The 18,588-nt window shown below is 41.0% G+C and overlaps 1 protein-coding gene across 1 annotated transcript; it reads right to left on the bottom strand.

The window, feature by feature from the left end:
- Positions 1–12,757: 12,757 nt before the first annotated feature.
- On the bottom strand, positions 12,758–18,303 carry LOC141073503 (uncharacterized). The gene is made up of 2 exons (XM_073560752.1): positions 14,704–18,303; positions 12,758–14,627 (listed from the first exon to the last, which is right to left on the bottom strand). Exons 1-2 carry the CDS (start codon positions 14,898–14,900, stop codon positions 13,673–13,675), a joined length of 1,152 nt encoding a protein of 383 aa, XP_073416853.1. The 5' UTR covers positions 14,901–18,303; the 3' UTR covers positions 12,758–13,672.
- Positions 18,304–18,588: the final 285 nt, after the last annotated feature.

Raw genomic sequence — 18,588 nt, 5'->3', positions numbered from 1 at the left:
CCTGTTACCGTTGTAAAATAAAAAATAGCGGGCTAAAAAATAATTTTTGGAGGAAAAAAAATATTTTTTTATTTTCACGGCTCCGCGTTATAAACTTCTGTGAAGCACTTGGAGGTTCAAAGTGCTCACCACACATCTAGATAAGTTACTTGGGGGGTCTAGTTTCCAAAATGAGGTCACTTATGGGGGGGTTTCTACTGTTTAGGCACATCAGGGGCTCTGCAAATGCAACATGACGCCCGCAGAACATTCCATCAAAGTCTGCATTCCAAAATGGCACTCCTTACCTTCTGAGCTCTCCCATGCGCCCAAACAGTGGTTTCCCCCCACATATGAGGTATCGGTGTACTCAGGACAAATTGGACAACAACTTTTGGGGTCCAATTTCTCCTGTTAGCCTTGTGAAAATAAAAAATAGCGGGCTAAAAAATAATTTTTGAGGAAAAAAATGATTTATTTTCACTGCTCTGCGTTATAAACTTCTGTGAAGCACTAGGGGGTTCAAAGTGCTCACCACACATCTAGATAAGTTCCTTTGGGGGTCTAGTTACCAAAATGGGGTCACTTGTGGAGGAGTTCCAATGTTTAGGCACACAGTGGCTCTCCAAATGCGACATGGTATCCGCTAACGATTGGAGCAAATTTTCCATTCAAAAAGTCAAATGGCGCGCCTTCCCTTCCAGGCCCTGCCGTGCGTCCAAACAGTGGTTTATGATCACATATGAGTTATCGGTGTATTCAGGAGAAACTGCCCAACAAATTTTAGGATCCATTTTATCCTGTTGCCCTTGTGAAAATGAAAAAACTGAGGCTAAAATAAATTTTTTGTGGAAAAAAGTCCATTTTTTTACGGATCAATTTGTGAAGCACCTGGGGGTTCAAAGTGCTCACTATGCATCTAGATAAATTCCTTGGAGAGTCTAGGTTCCAAAATGGGGTCACTTGTGGGGGAGCTCCAATGTTTAGGCACACAGACTCTCTAAATGCGACATGGCAACCGCTAAATATTCCAGCATATTTTCCATTCAAAAAGTCAAATGGCGCTCCTTCTCTTCTGAGCCCTGCCGTGAGCCCAAACAGTGGTTTATGACCACATATGAGGTATCGATGTACTCAGGAGAAATTGCCCAACACATTTTCCAATGCATTTTATCCTGTTGCCCATGTAAAAATGAAAAAATTGATGCTAAAGCAAAATTTTTGTTGGAAAAATTAAAATGTCCATTTTTTCCTTCCACATTGCTTTAGTTCCTGTGAAGCACCTGAAGGGTTAATACTCTTCTTGAATGTAGTTTTGAATAGCTTCAGGGGTGCAGTTTTTAGAATGCTCTCACTTTTGGGTATTTTCTGCCATATAGACCCCTCAAAGTGACTTCAAATGTGAAGTGGTCCCTAAAAAAAATGGTTTTGTAAATTTAGTTGTAAAAATGAGAAATCCCTGGTCAACTTTTAATCCTTATAACTTCCTAACAAAAAAAAATTGTTTCCAAAATTGTACTGATGTAAAGTAGACATGTGGGAAATGTTATTTGTTAACTATTTTGTGTCACATAACTCTCTGGTTTAACAGAATAAAAATTTGAAAATTGCAAATTTGTAAATCATGCAGCTACTTCGACAAAAACTAAATCTCCAAACATGCCAAAATACTTGGAGGACACCCGAGCATGCTCGGAAAACCCAAGCAATGCGTATACTCACTCATCACTAGTTAACATCTGTGAGGGATTGTCTGGAATATAGACCCTTATATACATCATATTGACAACATTCAAACACACCACTTCTGTGGGACCAGTTTACCATCTGCTATGCTAGGCAATGTTCCTACAATGAGTTTTTGGTGCGTTTTTGATGTTGCAGAATTTCTCAGAAAACTCAGCGTGCCCACAAGAGAACTTGACATGTTGTGGATTTGAAAAAATGCACTGTGGGGCATTTACGCAGTGTGTGGTACAGTAAAGGGTGTTTTACTGGATGGGAGATACATTTCTCCCAGCAGATTAATGTTTGGCCAGGTTTTTCCCTAAAGACAGTACCTGCAATGATGTCATGGTCACGTGATCAGCCCATGTGATGCTACCTCACTTGTGGGAGGGGTTATGGGCTATGTAATGGAGGTTGGTGTTTGGCACATGGTGAGTGTGTCTGGAAGTTACAGGAACTTGGCTGGACTTAGCCTGAACTTGTATATAGGATCCCCGTGCTGCAGGACTATAGCAGCAAGACTCTCAAGAACCCTCGAATGGCACCTGGTGGATGCCGTGGACCTAGCAGCTGCTTAGTTAAGCCTGTCCCGTGCAAGGGGTGAGTCTGAGACCAGTGGTTCTCCAAGCTGGAGTATATTTAGGTTTTTCCTTACTTTCTGTTAACCGGCTGTTTGCAACGTGACATTAAACGACTGAAATTGGACGTAAAGCCTGTTTGTTGCCTCGTTACTGCAGCCCTGCCATTACCTACCAGAGCGAATCCCTACAATTGCTAAAAAGAAGCACAGTGGGCACCCAATTTCTTAAAATACCATCCCCTTTGCTCAGGGGTGGACATACAACATGTGCAGCTGCATCGGGGCCCAGAGGCTCTGGGGAGCCCCGCAGAGTGGCTAATAATTAGGGCAATCTGGCCTAATTCTCTGGCCCCGAGGCTCCGGGGGGACCCTGGCCAGATTGCCCTAATGTGTGGCGGGCAGGGAGAGATCCCTGCAGCTCCGCTGCCTACAAGTGAAAATGGTAGCAGAGCTGCAGTGATCCGTCCTGCTTCCTGCCCGCGCTTCCTGTCTTACACAGCAGTCAGCGGTGCAGCAGGATGATATCATCATTCAGAGCCGCGGCCACTGTACCAGTGAGAGGAACCTGCCAGCGATGGTGATGCTGTGGCTGCAGGAGAGCGTGCGGAGAGGTGAGAGGTGCTGTCTGGTGTGTGTGTGTGTGTGTGTGTGTGTAGAGATGAGTGGTGGTGTGTGCATGCGTAGCGCTGCGGGGAAATGTGCAGAGAGGTGAATGGTGCTGTGTGTGTGTAGGTGGAGGAGAGGGCAATGATGGGCTGATGGGGAGAAGGCAATGATGGGGGTGAAGGGGAGAAGGCAAGGATGGGGGTGGTGGGGGAGAAAGCAATGATGGGTGTGGTGGAAAGGGAAATAATGGGGATGGTGGGGAGGAAGAAATGATTGAGTTGGTGGAATGGGCAATGATGGCCATGGTGGGGGAAAAGGCAATGATGGTGGTAGTGGAAAGGACAATGATGGGGTGATAGGGGAGGAGGAAATAACGGAGGTGGTGGAATGGGCAATGATGGGGTGGTGGGGAGAAGGCAATGATGGACGTGGTAGAATGAACTGGTGGAGTGGGCAATGATGGGTGGTGGGGAGAAAGCAATGTTGGGGTGGGGGCGAGGACAACAATGGGATGCGGGGGGAGGAGGACAATGAGGGGTGTGGATGATTGGGAAGGGAGGAAGGGGGATTTATAAAGGATTTAGAAATGGGAGATGGAGGAAGTTATTATCAATTATTATTTTTAACACAGTCCCTTAGTATATAGTGTACTCACTTTTTATGTATAGCACAGTCCCTCAGTATTTAGTGTACTCACTTATTATGTATAACACCATCATTAGTTACATAAACTCCTTTTTTATCATGTACAACACCATTCCTTATTACGTACCATCCTCTCTAGTTATATATGGTGCTGTCCCTTATTATATAGCTTCCTCTGCTGTTATGTACAGTGCTGTCTCTTACATAGTGTATTCTTGTTATTTTTGTTATTCACAGAGCCCTCTTTTATTATAAAGTCCGCTCTTTTGTGAGATATAAAATGACTGCTGATGGAGGAGCCGGTGACCAGACTACCAGTCCATCATCTCCTCTATTAGAAAAGAAGCTTTCCTATGCTCCATCAGCCATCATTGCATTACATATCTAACAAGAGAGGACAATATGTAATAAAAAACAGGGCTCTATATAATCCAGTATTTAAGGGACGGTGCTGTACATAGCAAGAGAGGGCACTGTATAAGGGACAGCAATATGCATAATAAAGGAGATTATGTAATATATACATGTATGTGTGTATGCATATATATGGAGGGGGCACAGACACATTTCTTGCACAGGGGCCCCAAGCTGTCAGTGTCTGCCCCTGCCTTTGCTGGAAGTGTAATGTCAAAAACGTACTGTTCTGCCTTCATACACGTTGACACGGTGTGCACTCTAGCATACAGCATAAACCACCTTCTATCTTCCAAAATAAGCAGACTGTTCTCTGTAGTCTAACTTATTTTTTGGTGAAGAGTATAGAACATGTGGTAAAACTATAAAGAATACAAATGACATGGGTAAGTATTGGGCAGATGATCACACAGCTAACACAATTACAGGAAGTATTCCGTATGATGCAAACTTTACATAGAAATACACAGGTGTCTAATTACATCTGCTGTGCACTGGCTGCCATACAGTTAATAACATCTCTGAACAAACTGCATTGCAAGAAATATATAAATCTTACCAGATATGCTTTACCCGGATAACAAACTCAAGTAGGGGAGTTAAAGGAGGACAGATAAACACGTGTCCTTATGAAATACACAGAAGAAAATGGCATCTTCCTCATCCCAGAATACATTGCTTAATTCCCACAATGCATTGCTTCAATCCTACATGCAACCCTTCTGTTAAAGACACAGGCTGTAAATGCTATTTAAGACACAGCTATAAATTCAGCCACCACTAGATGATTCTATAACTAAACCAGCACATAATACAAACATATTTGCCCTATTCAGAGGGCAGAACATGTACCAAAAACTCATGATGCAGGAGAGAAGGAGCAATCCTATTGTTCTCAGGGAGATGAGATGCTGCCACTGATGTCTGGAAGGGATTTTCATTGAAAACACAGAAATGTGTATCCATATAAATGGCCCACCCAGTATTTCTATGCAGCTGAGCGCTTTGGTCCCGAGTGCTGGTGGCAGTGCCAATATTAATGCGAGAGAGTTGCGCGAGTTTCTCGCATTGCAGTTGCAAGTGTGACCCCAGCCTAAGGTGTCTCAACAGCAGAAACCCCTCCACAGGTGACCACATTCTGGAATTCCTCAAGGATTTTATCCAGGGGTATAGTGAGGATTTTGAACCCACAGGTACTACGCAGGATTTGATAAAATTAGGTTGTCACATTGAAAAGGCTGTCTTCAGTGCCATGGAGTCAAAAAGTGACAATTTTCTCGTGGAACATGAGAAAAGTGAGCGCTACTTGAGATTTCTAGTAGAAGACAGAGCTGTTGCTAAAATGCATCACTGAATAATAAGGCCCCTTCATGCCCTTAAAAGGCCTATTGGTGGTTGATAAAGAGGTTAAACCTGCGAACCGCTTGTGCTATGTACAACAATATCACATTATTGCTGGATATAGCAAGAATGACAGTCTCCTATGAACATCAAAGTTAATGTTGACAGGACTACCTGCATGAAAGGCATTGGAGTCTTCAGCAGACCCCCGGCTATCATGGCAGCTCATCAGTGCCCCGCGATCGTGCTCCCTGTTGGCACTCTGTAAATGCAGCTGTCAGAGATTGACAGGTTAACAACAGTGGCAGGAGCTTTGCTCCATGATTGCCTGTTTGAGGAAGATGAAGGCCGACTATCACAGCCTGTTCCTCAGCCAAAGTCAGGGAGTAACATGATGTAACTGTACGTCATATACGGTCCAATAGAGTTAATACACATTATAGTCTATGAAACATACTGATCATTGTAGACAATATGCTACATCCTGGTCAAAAAAGTGTGATAGAAAAACTCATTGAATAAAAAATTACAATCTTTATTCCAACATATACATATAAAATAAAGTGCCTCATTCCATAGAAAGATCAAAATTTAGCTTTTACATAAGTTTCAGGGACATAAAAAGAGACATATATTCCCAAATGCATATCAGAATAATGCACAAATATTTGCTGTGATATCTACAAACATATAAGACCAAAATGTCACTAAGCTTTCACATTATTAAAAGTATACCATTTCATTTATTGTACAAAGTTAAATTACCCCTTGCAGCTTATTTATCCATAGCAAATATTTCTTTTATCATTGTAATAACCACATGGCCTGATAAATTATAATCCACATAATATTTTAAATTAGCACTATAATATTCACACGAGTATAGCACACTCCAAGCCGCACTATTAAATGAGTGTGTATCCTGCATTAAAAACACAGGAATCTCATTAAGGCAGTTTCCAATGCTTCCATGTGCCTCGCACAGTGCAAAGTCTTATTACAGACCTAAGCATATAAGGCGGCTGCAAGTGTTGCCATTGTATTACACAGAAAGCTCTACTTATGATGGCCAACAATCAGATATGCAAGTAACGCTATAGATGTCTCATAAATACATATTACCTGTTCCCAGCTTTTGTTACATGGATGCCGAATGGCCCGCTAAAAGATCCTAAACCCCGACGCGCGGTTCGCTGTCAATAATTGATTGTGAGCCCTCGCGGGCAGGGTCCTCTCTCCTCCTGTACCAGTTATGACTTGTATTGTTTAAGATTATTGTACTTGTTTTTATGTATACCCCCCTCACATGTAAAGCGCCATGGAATAAATGGCGCTATAACAATAAATAATAATAATAATAATAATAATAATGCTTCCTCCAGGGGGTGTGTCTATGAAATGGATCGTCACATTATTTGTATCAACTACTGACCAATCACGAAGAAGAGGGATTGGCCATCGTGACTCATTCATTCATAAATCTACTCGCTAGTTGCAGCCGAATTAGACAGGTGACATGTTAACCACTGTTATACCACATCCAATTATAACGCGGTCGTGCTGATTAAAGCCAAGTCAAGATAGATTCTAGCAATGCGATCCTGATGTACTAAAAATGTTCTCAAGTTTCCTGCAGCGCATTCAGTTATAATGGTGCACAACATTGCCTCGCATTTCTTTATAATAAGGCAGTGCTGACAGCCGCCAAGTCATCTCAAGACATAACAATATAATGCAGCCGAATTAGAATTAAACACAGGTGGAATGTTAATCACTGTCATACCGCATCCAATTATAACGCAGCCGTGCTAATAAACACCAAGTCAAGATAGATTCCAGCAATGCGATCCTGATGTACTAGAAATGTTCTCAAGTTTCCTGCAGCGCATTCAATTACAAGAATGCACAATATTGCCTCACATTTCTTTATAACAAGGCAGTGTTAACAGTCGCCAGAGCATGTGAAGACATAACAATATAGTGCTGGCATTGTTGCACATGCAAATTAGATCATACCAGTATAATACCAACATGCTGAGAGCTATCTCCAATTTCAATTAACCATTTCACCCTTCAGCCAGTATAATAAATTTAAAGCCACATCACAGCTAACAACTACTATGGCGCTTGATATATTATAGCAGGCTGTTACAAGCAACCCTAACCACCTGGACTTTCTAAGCTCACTAACGTACTTGAGCCAGCCTTATATGTCTTCATTAGATATACTTACACAATTATAGATAGATAACAAAATATTTTTTAAAATATAATTGTTCATATTAAAACAAACGTCAGTGTTACTATAGTAGTTATCCACTACATTAAAAAGTCAAGGAAACAGATGTTACTAATTTTAACACCTAGTATGTTCACAGCAGAGGGGCAATGAAGGGCATTTTTTTCACTAAAGAAAAGGGATTACATATATGCCTTTTATCTACATCGTTTCACAACAGTAAAATACAGTTCCCGATATATATCAAAGATGTTATTTCTGAAGGATTATATAGACCCAAATTAATAAAAAATAAAAAGTAATAAATTATATTTTTTTAAATATTAAAAAAGTGAAATGAGAAATACTAAATATAGAAAGAGGTTAGCCTGGCCTTCTAAATGGAAATATGGATGCTGATTGGCCCCCCTGCAGGTGGGAGCCAAGTACAGCCATTCCATATACCAAATATGATCGGACAGGACAATCATCTCTATAAGTACAGTGATAAAAGTGATAAATATAATATAAAAATAAAAGAATTCATCTGATATTTATATTGTCAAAGTGTGAAACCTTGCTAGTAATTTTTTAAAGGTGTAAAAAAATAAGCAGTGGTTAAATATTAATAACAATAAAGACTTCACCAAAAATTAAATGGTGGTGAATATAGTGATTTACCTATAGATAGATATCTATTGAAGTGTAAAAAAATAAAAATAAAATATGATTAAAATTGCTACTAATGAACCATAATAAGCAAAAAAACTGAAGTCAGAAACCTATTATATGAGATATATATATCAAGTTTAAAGTTTCTACATATAATTATAAAGAGCACATTATTCAGCTCCATCTACTAATATAGCGAAAAGACTGATAAACCACAGCATCAAATTCCCTGCAGTGTCCCTCCATGTCAAAACTACAGATGTGGGGCGCTGTCTTGATTAAAGGCATAACAACCATGACTAGATCACATAATAGAAGATAACCATTTTTTTATATAAATATAACATTCACGCTGCCCATAGAAATTCCATATGCCAAAATATTACACACAAAAAATTGTCCAAAATCCTAGAATATGAACTTTCTGTATCCATCTTCTGTGTATTGTTCTTCAAAACTTCTTCATAAATACGGGTAATTTCCATGATTCTTCATACAAATGGTAATTCTTCAACTTGACCGACTATTAAAGCCAACCCCCAACTTCACCGATTGCAGATATAGATGTACAAATACGGACCTAGATTACTAAAAACAACAGAATTAAAAACAAGACAATAAACACAGACACAAATAAAATTAAAAACTGGATACTTGGAAAAGAAAACTATGCAACAACATCTACATCAAATCTCACAAGAAAGATCCAAAGCCAAGATTCTCACTGAGACCTTGTGGAGTTAATGTGCCTAATCTGTAGATCCAGCGGCTTTCTACCTGGGCCAACAATTTACCCAGGTCTCCCCCTCTGGATCCCACATTAACCATATCTATCCCTTTTACCTACATACAGTGAGGATTACAGTCATGAAACCTTTTATAGTGTCTAGGGATTGTCTTCAAGCTTGCCACATCCTCAACCTCCTTTGCTTTAACTATGTCCAAATGGTGTTCTCTTACACGAACCCTTAGTTCTCTAGTGGTAAGGCCTATGTATACCTTACCACAAGTGTAGGTAGAGTGGTAAATAACACCCTTTGAAGCACATGTGATAAATTTTCTAATTTGATAGATCTTAGATCTATCATGATTAGAAAAATTGTTTGCTTCTATTCAAGAGATGAAGATTTTGAAAATCAATCTAAAGATCTAACTAACAGATTTCTAGAGCGGGGCTGCAATCCAGAAACTGTTTCTAAAGGTTATTTACGTGCAAAAAGTATGCCTAGAAATCAACTTTTATATGGGCAGAAAACAAAAAATTCCGAAGAAAATCAAGTACGGTTTATTACCGTATACCATAATAAATGGCATTAATTCAGACAGATTATTTCCAAACATTGGTCAGTTTGGCACACTGATCCAATATTAAAAACAGTTTTGTCCTCTGTTCCATCTGTTGTGGCTAAAAGACTGAGAAATCTTCGAGACCACTTGGTACGCAGCCACTATCAGCCTGTAAAGATGAACAGTCAACGTGATGATACAATGGCAGGATTTCATCCATGTGGTAAATGTAAAGCGTGTTCCAATTGCATTAAAGCAAAAAAAATTTCTAATCATGATGGATCAAAGATCTATCAAATTAGAAAATTTATCACATGTGCTTCAAAGGGTGTTATTTACCACTCTACCTACCCTTGTGGTAAGGTATACATAGGCCTTACCACTAGAGAACTAAGGGTTCCTGTAAGAGAACACCATTTGGACATAGTTAAAGCAAAGGAGGTTGAGGATGTGGCAAGCTTGAAGACAATCCCTAGACAATGTAAAATGTTTCATGACTGTAATCCTCACTGTATGAAGGTAAAAGGGATAGATATGGTTAATGTGGGATCCAGAGGGGGAGACCTGGGTAAATTGTTGGCCCAGGTAGAAAGCCGCTGGATCTACAGAATAGGCACATTAACTCCACAAGGTCTCAATGAGAATCTTGGCTTTGGGGCTTTCTTGTGAGATTTGATGTAGATGTTGTTGCATAGTTTTCTTTTCCAAGTATCCAGTTTTTAATTTTATATGTGTCTGTGTTTATTGTCTTGTTTTTAATTCTGTTGTGTTTAGTAATCTAGGTCTGTATTTGTACATCTATATCTGCAATCTGTGAAGTTGGGGGTTGGCTTTAATAGTCGGTCAAGTTGAAGAATTACCATTCGTAATCAGCATCCATATTTCCATTTAGAAGGCCAGGCTAACCTCTTTCTATATTTAGTATTTCTCATTTCACTTTTTTAATATTTAAAAAAATATAATTTATTACTTTTTATTTTTTATTAATTTGGGTCTATATAATCCTTCAGAAATAATATCTTTGATATATATCGGGAACTGTATTTTACTGTTGTGAAACGATGTAGATAAAAGGCATATATGTAATCCTTTTTCTTTAGTGAAAAAAATGCCCTTCATTGCCCCTCTGCTGTGAACATACTAGGTGTTAAAATTAATAACATCTGTTTCCTTGACTTTTTAATGTAGTGGATAACTACTATAGTAAAGCGCCCGTTACACACTGCGATATCGCTAACAATATCGCTGTAAAGTCACCGATTTTGTGACGTTACAGCGATATTGCTAGCGATATCGCTGCATGTGATACTTACCTCCGACCGACTCCCCCGCTGGTTATCGCTGATCGCGCGAGAAGCTGCTGGACCATTCCTCGTCGTCCACTTCCTGCGGCGCTTCCTGCTGTGACAACGAGCGACGCGTGGAGGCGGGCGGGAGGACGCAGGATCGCCGCGTCTGACAGGTAAGTAGCGATCCCCGTCCCAAGCGATGTCGCTGGTGAGATCTGCCTGAGTGGCAGCTCACTAGTGACCACCTAGCGATGCACCAGCGATCCTGACCGCGTCATATCGCTAGTAGGGATCACTGGTACATCGCTAGGTGTAATGGTACCCTAACACTGACGTTTGTTTTAATATGAACGATTATATTTAAAAAAATATTTTGTTATCTATCTATAATTGTGTAAGTATATCTAATGAAGACATATAAGGCAGCACGGTGGCTCAGTGGTTAGCGCTGCAGCCTTGCAGCGCTGGGGTCCTGGGTTCGAATCCCACCAAGGACAACATCTGCAAGGAGTTTGTATGTTCTCCCCGTGTTTGCGTGGGTTTCCTCCGGGTACTCCGGTTTCCTCCCACATTCCAAAGACATACTGATAGGGAATTTAGATTGTGAGCCCCCATCGGGGACAGTGATGAAAATGTGTGCAAACTGTTAAGCGCTGCGGAATATGTTAGCGCTATATAAAAATAAAGATTATTATTTTATTATATAAGGCTGGCTCAAGTACGTTAGTGAGCTTAGAAAGTCCAGGTGATTAGGGTTGCTGGTAACAGCCTGCTATAATATATCAAGCGCCATAGTAGTTGTTAGGCTGGAGTCACACACAACGATGAAAAAAAGATCCGATTTTAATGGTCCGTAATCGCACAAAGGTATCTTAACCTGTGATCCGTTTTTGATGCGATTTTTGTTCATTGATGCGATTTTAATCGCATGTAAGGATCCGTTTCACATCCGTCTGCCGATTTTTTTTATCTGACCATACAAAATTGACAAATAACGGTTTTTAGGCCTGAAACTCATTTAAAAAATCATCGCACCCTATATTTATGGCCTCTCCTACAGGTGTGAGGCTGCGACCTTTGAAATACAGTCACTGCTTGGATTTGGTTAGCTCTGCTTTGTGCTAAACATGACAGACAGGCTGACTTTTTACACCACTGAGCGTGTTCTTTTCTATTGGGTTTTATCCCGACGTTTTGGAGAGCAATACCCTGTGATTGTGGATCCGAGGAGGCGTAGGCGAATGTGGGTCCATCCCCTTTTGCTCCGAATGATATCTAAAGGCCATTTCCACCGTCTCTATACATCTCTGCGTAGCCATCGGATGAGCCTTGCTGCCTTTGATATTTTGCTGGAGATTGTGCGCCCTGGGATCACGTTTCAGGACACGAGGATGCGCAAAGCTATTTCTGCAGAGGAGCGTCTATTCCTCACCTTACGGAATGTCTCAAACCAATATGTTGATGATGTGTGAAGCTGCATATTTATTTAGCACACCTTGAATCTTATTTTGTATTGCCCTATTATCTTAAATGATGTAGAAAACATTTACCAAAAAAATTTGTATGCTTGTGGCTTACGTAACCAAGCCATGGCATGTAATGTAATGTTCATCATGCCTACTTTAGACTTCCTCGACTTTAAATGTTTTTGAAACTGTATCTGTTGTTTGTTGGGCTGTGTACTCAATGTTTTTTATTTTCCTTTTTTTAGGTTCCTTTCAACTGGCCTTTCATATGCTGGTCTGCATTTAGAATTTTTAATTGGGAAATCAACAATCTCTGGCATTGTACGGTCTACATGCTTCGAAATCTGGACCAGACTCCATCATGTGGTAATGCCAGAGCCCAAAATGCCTGACTGGTTGTGTATCTCCCGTGGATTTGAGGACATGTGCCAGTTTCCACAATGTATTTGAGCTCTAGATGGGAAGCACATCCGTGTGCGTAAGCCGCCCAACTCAGGGTCCCAATTCTATAATTATAAACAATATTTTTCAGTAGTATTGTTGGCTTTGGTTGACACTCACTACAGGTTTATAATTGTAGATATTGGGGCCTATGGAAGAACTGGAGACTCCAGAGTCTTCACTTCTTCCATTATGGGTCGGCGGCTGCGTAACAATGAACTTGACCTACCACCACCACGTCAGCTTCCCAACTCAAATCTGGAACCGGTGCCTTATGTTATTGTAGCAGATGAGGCACTTCAATTGAGCAGACATGTCATGAGGCCATATCCACGACGAACCCTTGACCACCGGCGGAGAATATTTAACTATCGCCTATGACGTGCTCGGCGACTGGTGGAGTGTGCCTTTGGCATTCTTACGGCCAAATGGAGGGTCCTACAGTCCGCAATTCAGCTGAGTGAAGCTAATGTCAATGAAGTTATTAAAGCCTGTGTTGTTCTACATAACTTCACAAGAATTCATGACTGCCCCTCATATGATGATGCTCAAGTGGACTCTGCTAATGTGTCTAGGCCTAGGACACATGTAAACCCACCCCGTCGTCCAATTTGCGGACTCAAAGTACGTGATGTGTTTACAAATTATTTCATAACACCTCAGGGTGCAACTCCATGGCAAGATGATGCCGTATCTATGTAGTGGTTTGGTAGTGTTGTGTTCTCATAAAGATTGTTTGCTTCACCTTTTTGTTAATATTTTTTAACCAATACTTGTTACTATATCTATCTAACACATTACAGAACATGTACGTACATGAACAGATACACATTGTGAATATAGCCAAGTTTATTACTTGTTTTTTTTTGGCTTATTGCCGTACCAAATAACCATAGTACTGGCCTATGGCCTAATGTTGTCAGCACATTTGTTTTAAACATTACAATCAAAAAATTAAATATCATGTAGAATACACAAAACCTACCAACAATGTAAAAAGGAAAACCTACAAGTCATGGTAGGTTGGGGGTGGTGAAGGTGGGGGGCCTCTTTGTACATTTGGCCTTGGTTGCTGGCCCACATCTCTGTCCCCCTGTGCACTGGCAGCTGGCTGTGGCATCTGTTGCATCCTGCCAGGATCATTTTGTTGGTTTTGGTAGGGGTAATTTGGATATTGTTGTGGGTAGTCCTGGTAGGGCTGCCCAAATTGCCCATATCCCCCAATATGTCCATGTCCAACATACCCATGTTGGGGCCAACCACCAACATTGGGTAAGTTAAAGTGGCCATATTGGGCATGTGCGCCCTGCCCCATATATTGGACCTGTGGAGCCACATTGGGGATGTGTGCAGGCTGAGGCGGAGGTGTTGTCACCCGTGGAGGAGGAGGAGGAACAGGTTCCAAGGATGGTTGAATTGTCACATCAAGTCCAACCAGCCTATCAATCTGATTCTCATCTGACAGCTGCCACCTTTCAAGAAACTGAAAGACACTGCGGGGATTATTGGGTGGTGTGCTGCCATCCAAAACAATTTGGAGAGCCCCTCTCGTACGCAGCCTGTACCCACGGGGAATTGCCCTCAAATACTGTGCAAGACTGCGCCCATAAGCCTCCTCCCCATCATCATGAGCAGCTGTGGACAAGAAGTTCAATACACCTCGGTCAACCTGCATCCTTGTTCCCGAAGCTGCTCCTTCTCTCCTGCACCTGCCTCGTCGTGGTAGGGCAGAAGGCTGTGGCGAGGTCTCCAGTGGCATGGTGGGGCTGCTACTGTTGCCCCGGTCTTCAGGCTGTGCTGGCTGGCAAACTGATTCTGGTGGTGGTGATCTTGGTGGTGGTGGTGGTGTTGCTCTGGGAAGTCCTGCAGATGGGCCGGATCCTGCAGCAACATCCGACTCAGGATCATTCAGCACCTCAGAGTCGGAACCCGTCTCCCTCTCTGTGAGGTTTGACTCGGTGCTACAATGGTAAAAATAACATAAAGTAAATTGTGCATACAGAATATACAAAGTACTACATTAAATCATGTACTTACGGTCTCAGCTCCATCACAGGAGCCAGGAAATGTAGGCGGTCGTAATAGAGGTATTTCCTCTTGGTGGTTCCGGCCGCTCCATTACGGGACCTCAGCTGTCTCTCCCTCCTATATGTGTCCCTGCAGCTGCGCCAACACCTTGTCACATCATTCACTACAATGTTAACAAAAACACAGGATTTAGTTACTACACACATATGGCTATGGTATCAAGGGTTAACCTATGCTTAGGCACACATTTTTACAAATCATATGATTTATATTCCTGCTGACTCCACACCAATCCAAAATAAAAAAAAAAGGTTGGGGCCTACTACAAAGAACCTTCGAAAAAACATAATTGCTAAAAAAATGTAAAAAATCCTGTGGTATTAATGCGAACATCTATGATGTTTTTCTTACAAAAACACTAGTTATATAGTGGCTAAGATACAGGCCCTAAAAAAAGAAGATCACTGCATTTGGTGGCAGAACAATTAGCTGAATAATTTAAATTTTTTTAAGGCAAAATCTTCATGCGGCCACCAGTCAGGGAGTTGGAATGTTGATGTTGTAAATATGGGCCAAAAAAAAAGGTGAAGTAATTAATTACTGATGTCTGAGCAATGACGACACTTATTGGGCCTTACATTGTGCAGATTAGATTTGGCGATTTGATAATGTGTACACATTCTTTCACTTACTAATTTGGTCACGCTCCTCACGAGGTCTTGCCGCATATCCAGGGAACATCTGGCCACAGATTCTTGTCCACGTTGCCTCCCTGCGTCTGCGGTCAGCATAGTGGGGATCTCTCTTGTCCCATAGATGTGGCCTCTCCTGGACCAGAACTATCAGCATTTCCACATTGACTGGCGTGGGCATGATGGAGGACTCCGTGGAGGCGTTCTTCCTGGGTTTTTTTATGCTGCAAGAGAAATTTGCATACCCAAGCTTCCTGGCCATGCCTCCTGCTCTTTCCTGTTGCCCAGGAGAAGTCTTGCGATTTAATCGCAAGTCACACGTGTGGTGCGTTTTCAATACGATTTTTAATCGCATCCATAGACTTGCATTGTCGAATCCGATCCAAAAATCGGTGACAATCGCAGCATGCTGCGATTGTCTCTGTCCGACGATTGGATCCAATAAAAAATGCATGATGGGAGCTGCCCCATAGAATAGCATTGGGACGAATGCAATGCGATTTTTTATCGCATTGCATTCGTCCGATTTAATTGCTAGTGTGACTCCGGCCTTAGCTGTGATATGGCTTTAAATTTATTAGACGGGCTGAAGGGTGAAATGGTTAATTGAAATTGGAGATAGCTCTCAGCATGTTGGTATTATACTGGTATGATCTAATTTGCATGTGCAACAATGCCAGCACTATATTGTTATGTCTTCACATGCTCTGGCGACTGTTAACACTGCCTTGTTATAAAGAAATGTGAGGCAATATTGTGCATTCTTATAATTGAATGCGCTGCAGGAAACTTGAGAACATTTTTAGTACATCAGGATCGCATTGCTGGAATCTATCTTGACTTGGTGTTTATTAGCACGGCCGCGATATAATTGGATGCGGTATGACAGTGATTAACATTCCACCTGTGTTTAATTCTAATTCGGCTGCATTATATTGTTATGTCTTGAGATGACTTGGCGGCTGTCAGCACTGCCTTATTATAAAGAAATGCGAGGCAATGTTGTGCACCATTATAACTGAATGCGCTGCAGGAAACTTGAGAACATTTTTAGTACATCAGGATCGCATTGCTAGAATCTATCTTGACTTGGCTTTAATCAGCACGGCCGCGTTATAATTGGATGTGGTATAACAGTCGTTAACATGTCACCTGTCTTTAATTCTAATTCGGCTGCAACTAGCGAGTAGATTTATGAATGAATGAGTCACGATGGCCAATCCCTCTTCTTCGTGATTGGTCAGTATTTGATACAAATAATGTGACGGTCCATTTCATAGACACACCCCCTGGAGGAAGCATTGACAGTGAAACGCGCGTCGGGGTTTAGGATCTTTTAGCGGGCCATTCGGCATCCATGTAACAAAAGCTGGGAACAGGTAATATGTATTTATGAGACATCTATAGCATTACTTGCATATCTGATTGTTGGCCATCATAAGTAGAGCTTTCTGTGTAATACAATGGCAGCACTTGCAGCCGCCTTATGTGCTTAGGTCTATAATAAGACTTTGCACTGTGCGAGGCACATGGCAGCATTGGGAACTGCCTTAATGAGATTCCTGTGTTTTTAATGCAGGATACACACTCATTTAATAGTGCGGCTTGGAGTGTGCTATACTCATGTGTGAATATTATAGTGCTAATTTAAAATATTATGTGGATTATAATTTTTCAGGCCATGTGGTTATTACAATGATAAAAGAAATATTTGCTATGGATAAATAAGCTGCAAGGGCTAATTTAACTTTGTACAATAAATGAAATGGTATACTTTTAATAATGTGAGATCTTAGTGACATTTTGGTCTTATATGTTTGTAGATATCACAGCAAATATTTGTGCATTATTCTGATATGCATTTGGGAATATATGTCTCTTTTTATGTCCCTGAAACTTATGTATACGCTAAATTTTGATCTTTCTATGGTATGAGGCACTTTATTTTATATGTATATGTTGGAATAAAGATTGTAATTTTTTGTTCAATGACTTTTTCTATCACACTTTTTTGATCAGGATGTAGCATATTGTCTACAATGATCAGTATGTTTCATTGATATCCAAAGTGTGGCCAATCCCTTGATAAGGGAAATGGGTTTGGGTAGTGTGCTTACCACACTATAGTCTATGCGCGAGTTCACATTTACAGACTGAATGGTCTGCACAAAATTATGGAGACGTCTGTTTTTGAGCCAGTTCTCAGATCAGTCTCATCAATGCAAGTCTATGGGTCAGTGAAAAAAATCAGACACAACTTGGATGCCATTTGTGGGCTGTCTGTTTTTCACAGACTGTTTAAAAGAAGATTTAAAACCTCCAGATTTTTAAATCGAAAAAGGCTGATGAAATTTGGACCAAACTCCAAGGAGACTGATAAGAAATGCTGATGAAACTCGGACCAATTTTTGAGTACGGCCACATGCACACATCTAGTATTTGGTGAGTTTCTTTCCCCAGTATTTGTAAGCCAAAACCAGGAGTGAGTGAAAAAAGGCAGAAGTGGTGCAAATGTTTCTATTAGGCCGGGGTCACACTAGAGAGAAATACGGACGAGTGAGAGGCGTAAAAACCACAAATTGCACACGGACCAATGATTCTCTATGGGGAAGCTCCCATCAGCCGTATATTTATCGCGCGTATTTTATGGTCCGTGCTAATTGCAGCATGCTGCGATTGTCAGCGTACTACGCCCATAATACGCCAATGCAAGTCTATGGGTGCGCAAAAACAACGCATTACACATGGACCAGATGTGTGACTTGCGAGAAATACGCATCCGGTGTCCTTTAGAAAAGCCGGCAATTCAGTTCACGATACAGTAAAGTCAAACTGACAGGTTTAATAAAGAATAGAAAGAATGGATATACACACATATATACAGTGGGGCAAAAAAGTATTTAGTCAGTCAGCAATAGTGCAAGTTCCACCCCTTAAAAAGATGAGAGGCGTCTGTAATTTACATCATAGGTAGACCTCAACTATGGGAGACAAACTGAGAAAAAAAAATCCAGAAAATCACATTGTCTGTTTTTTTTTCATTTTATTTGCATATTATGATGGAAAATAAGTATTTGGTCAGAAACAAAATTTCATCTCAATACTTTGTGATATATCCTTTGTTGGCAATGACAGAGGTCAAACGTTTTCTGTAAGTCTTCACAAGGTTGCCACACACTGTTGTTGGTATGTTGGCCCATTC

Source organism: Dendrobates tinctorius, unplaced genomic scaffold (assembly GCF_039654945.1).
Source record: "Dendrobates tinctorius isolate UK_male_01 unplaced genomic scaffold, ASM3965494v1 ptg000304l, whole genome shotgun sequence".
Classification (NCBI taxonomy): domain Eukaryota; kingdom Metazoa; phylum Chordata; class Amphibia; order Anura; family Dendrobatidae; genus Dendrobates; species Dendrobates tinctorius.
The sequence above is the reverse complement of the archived record's forward strand: the minus strand, read 5'-3'. Positions and strand labels throughout refer to the sequence as shown.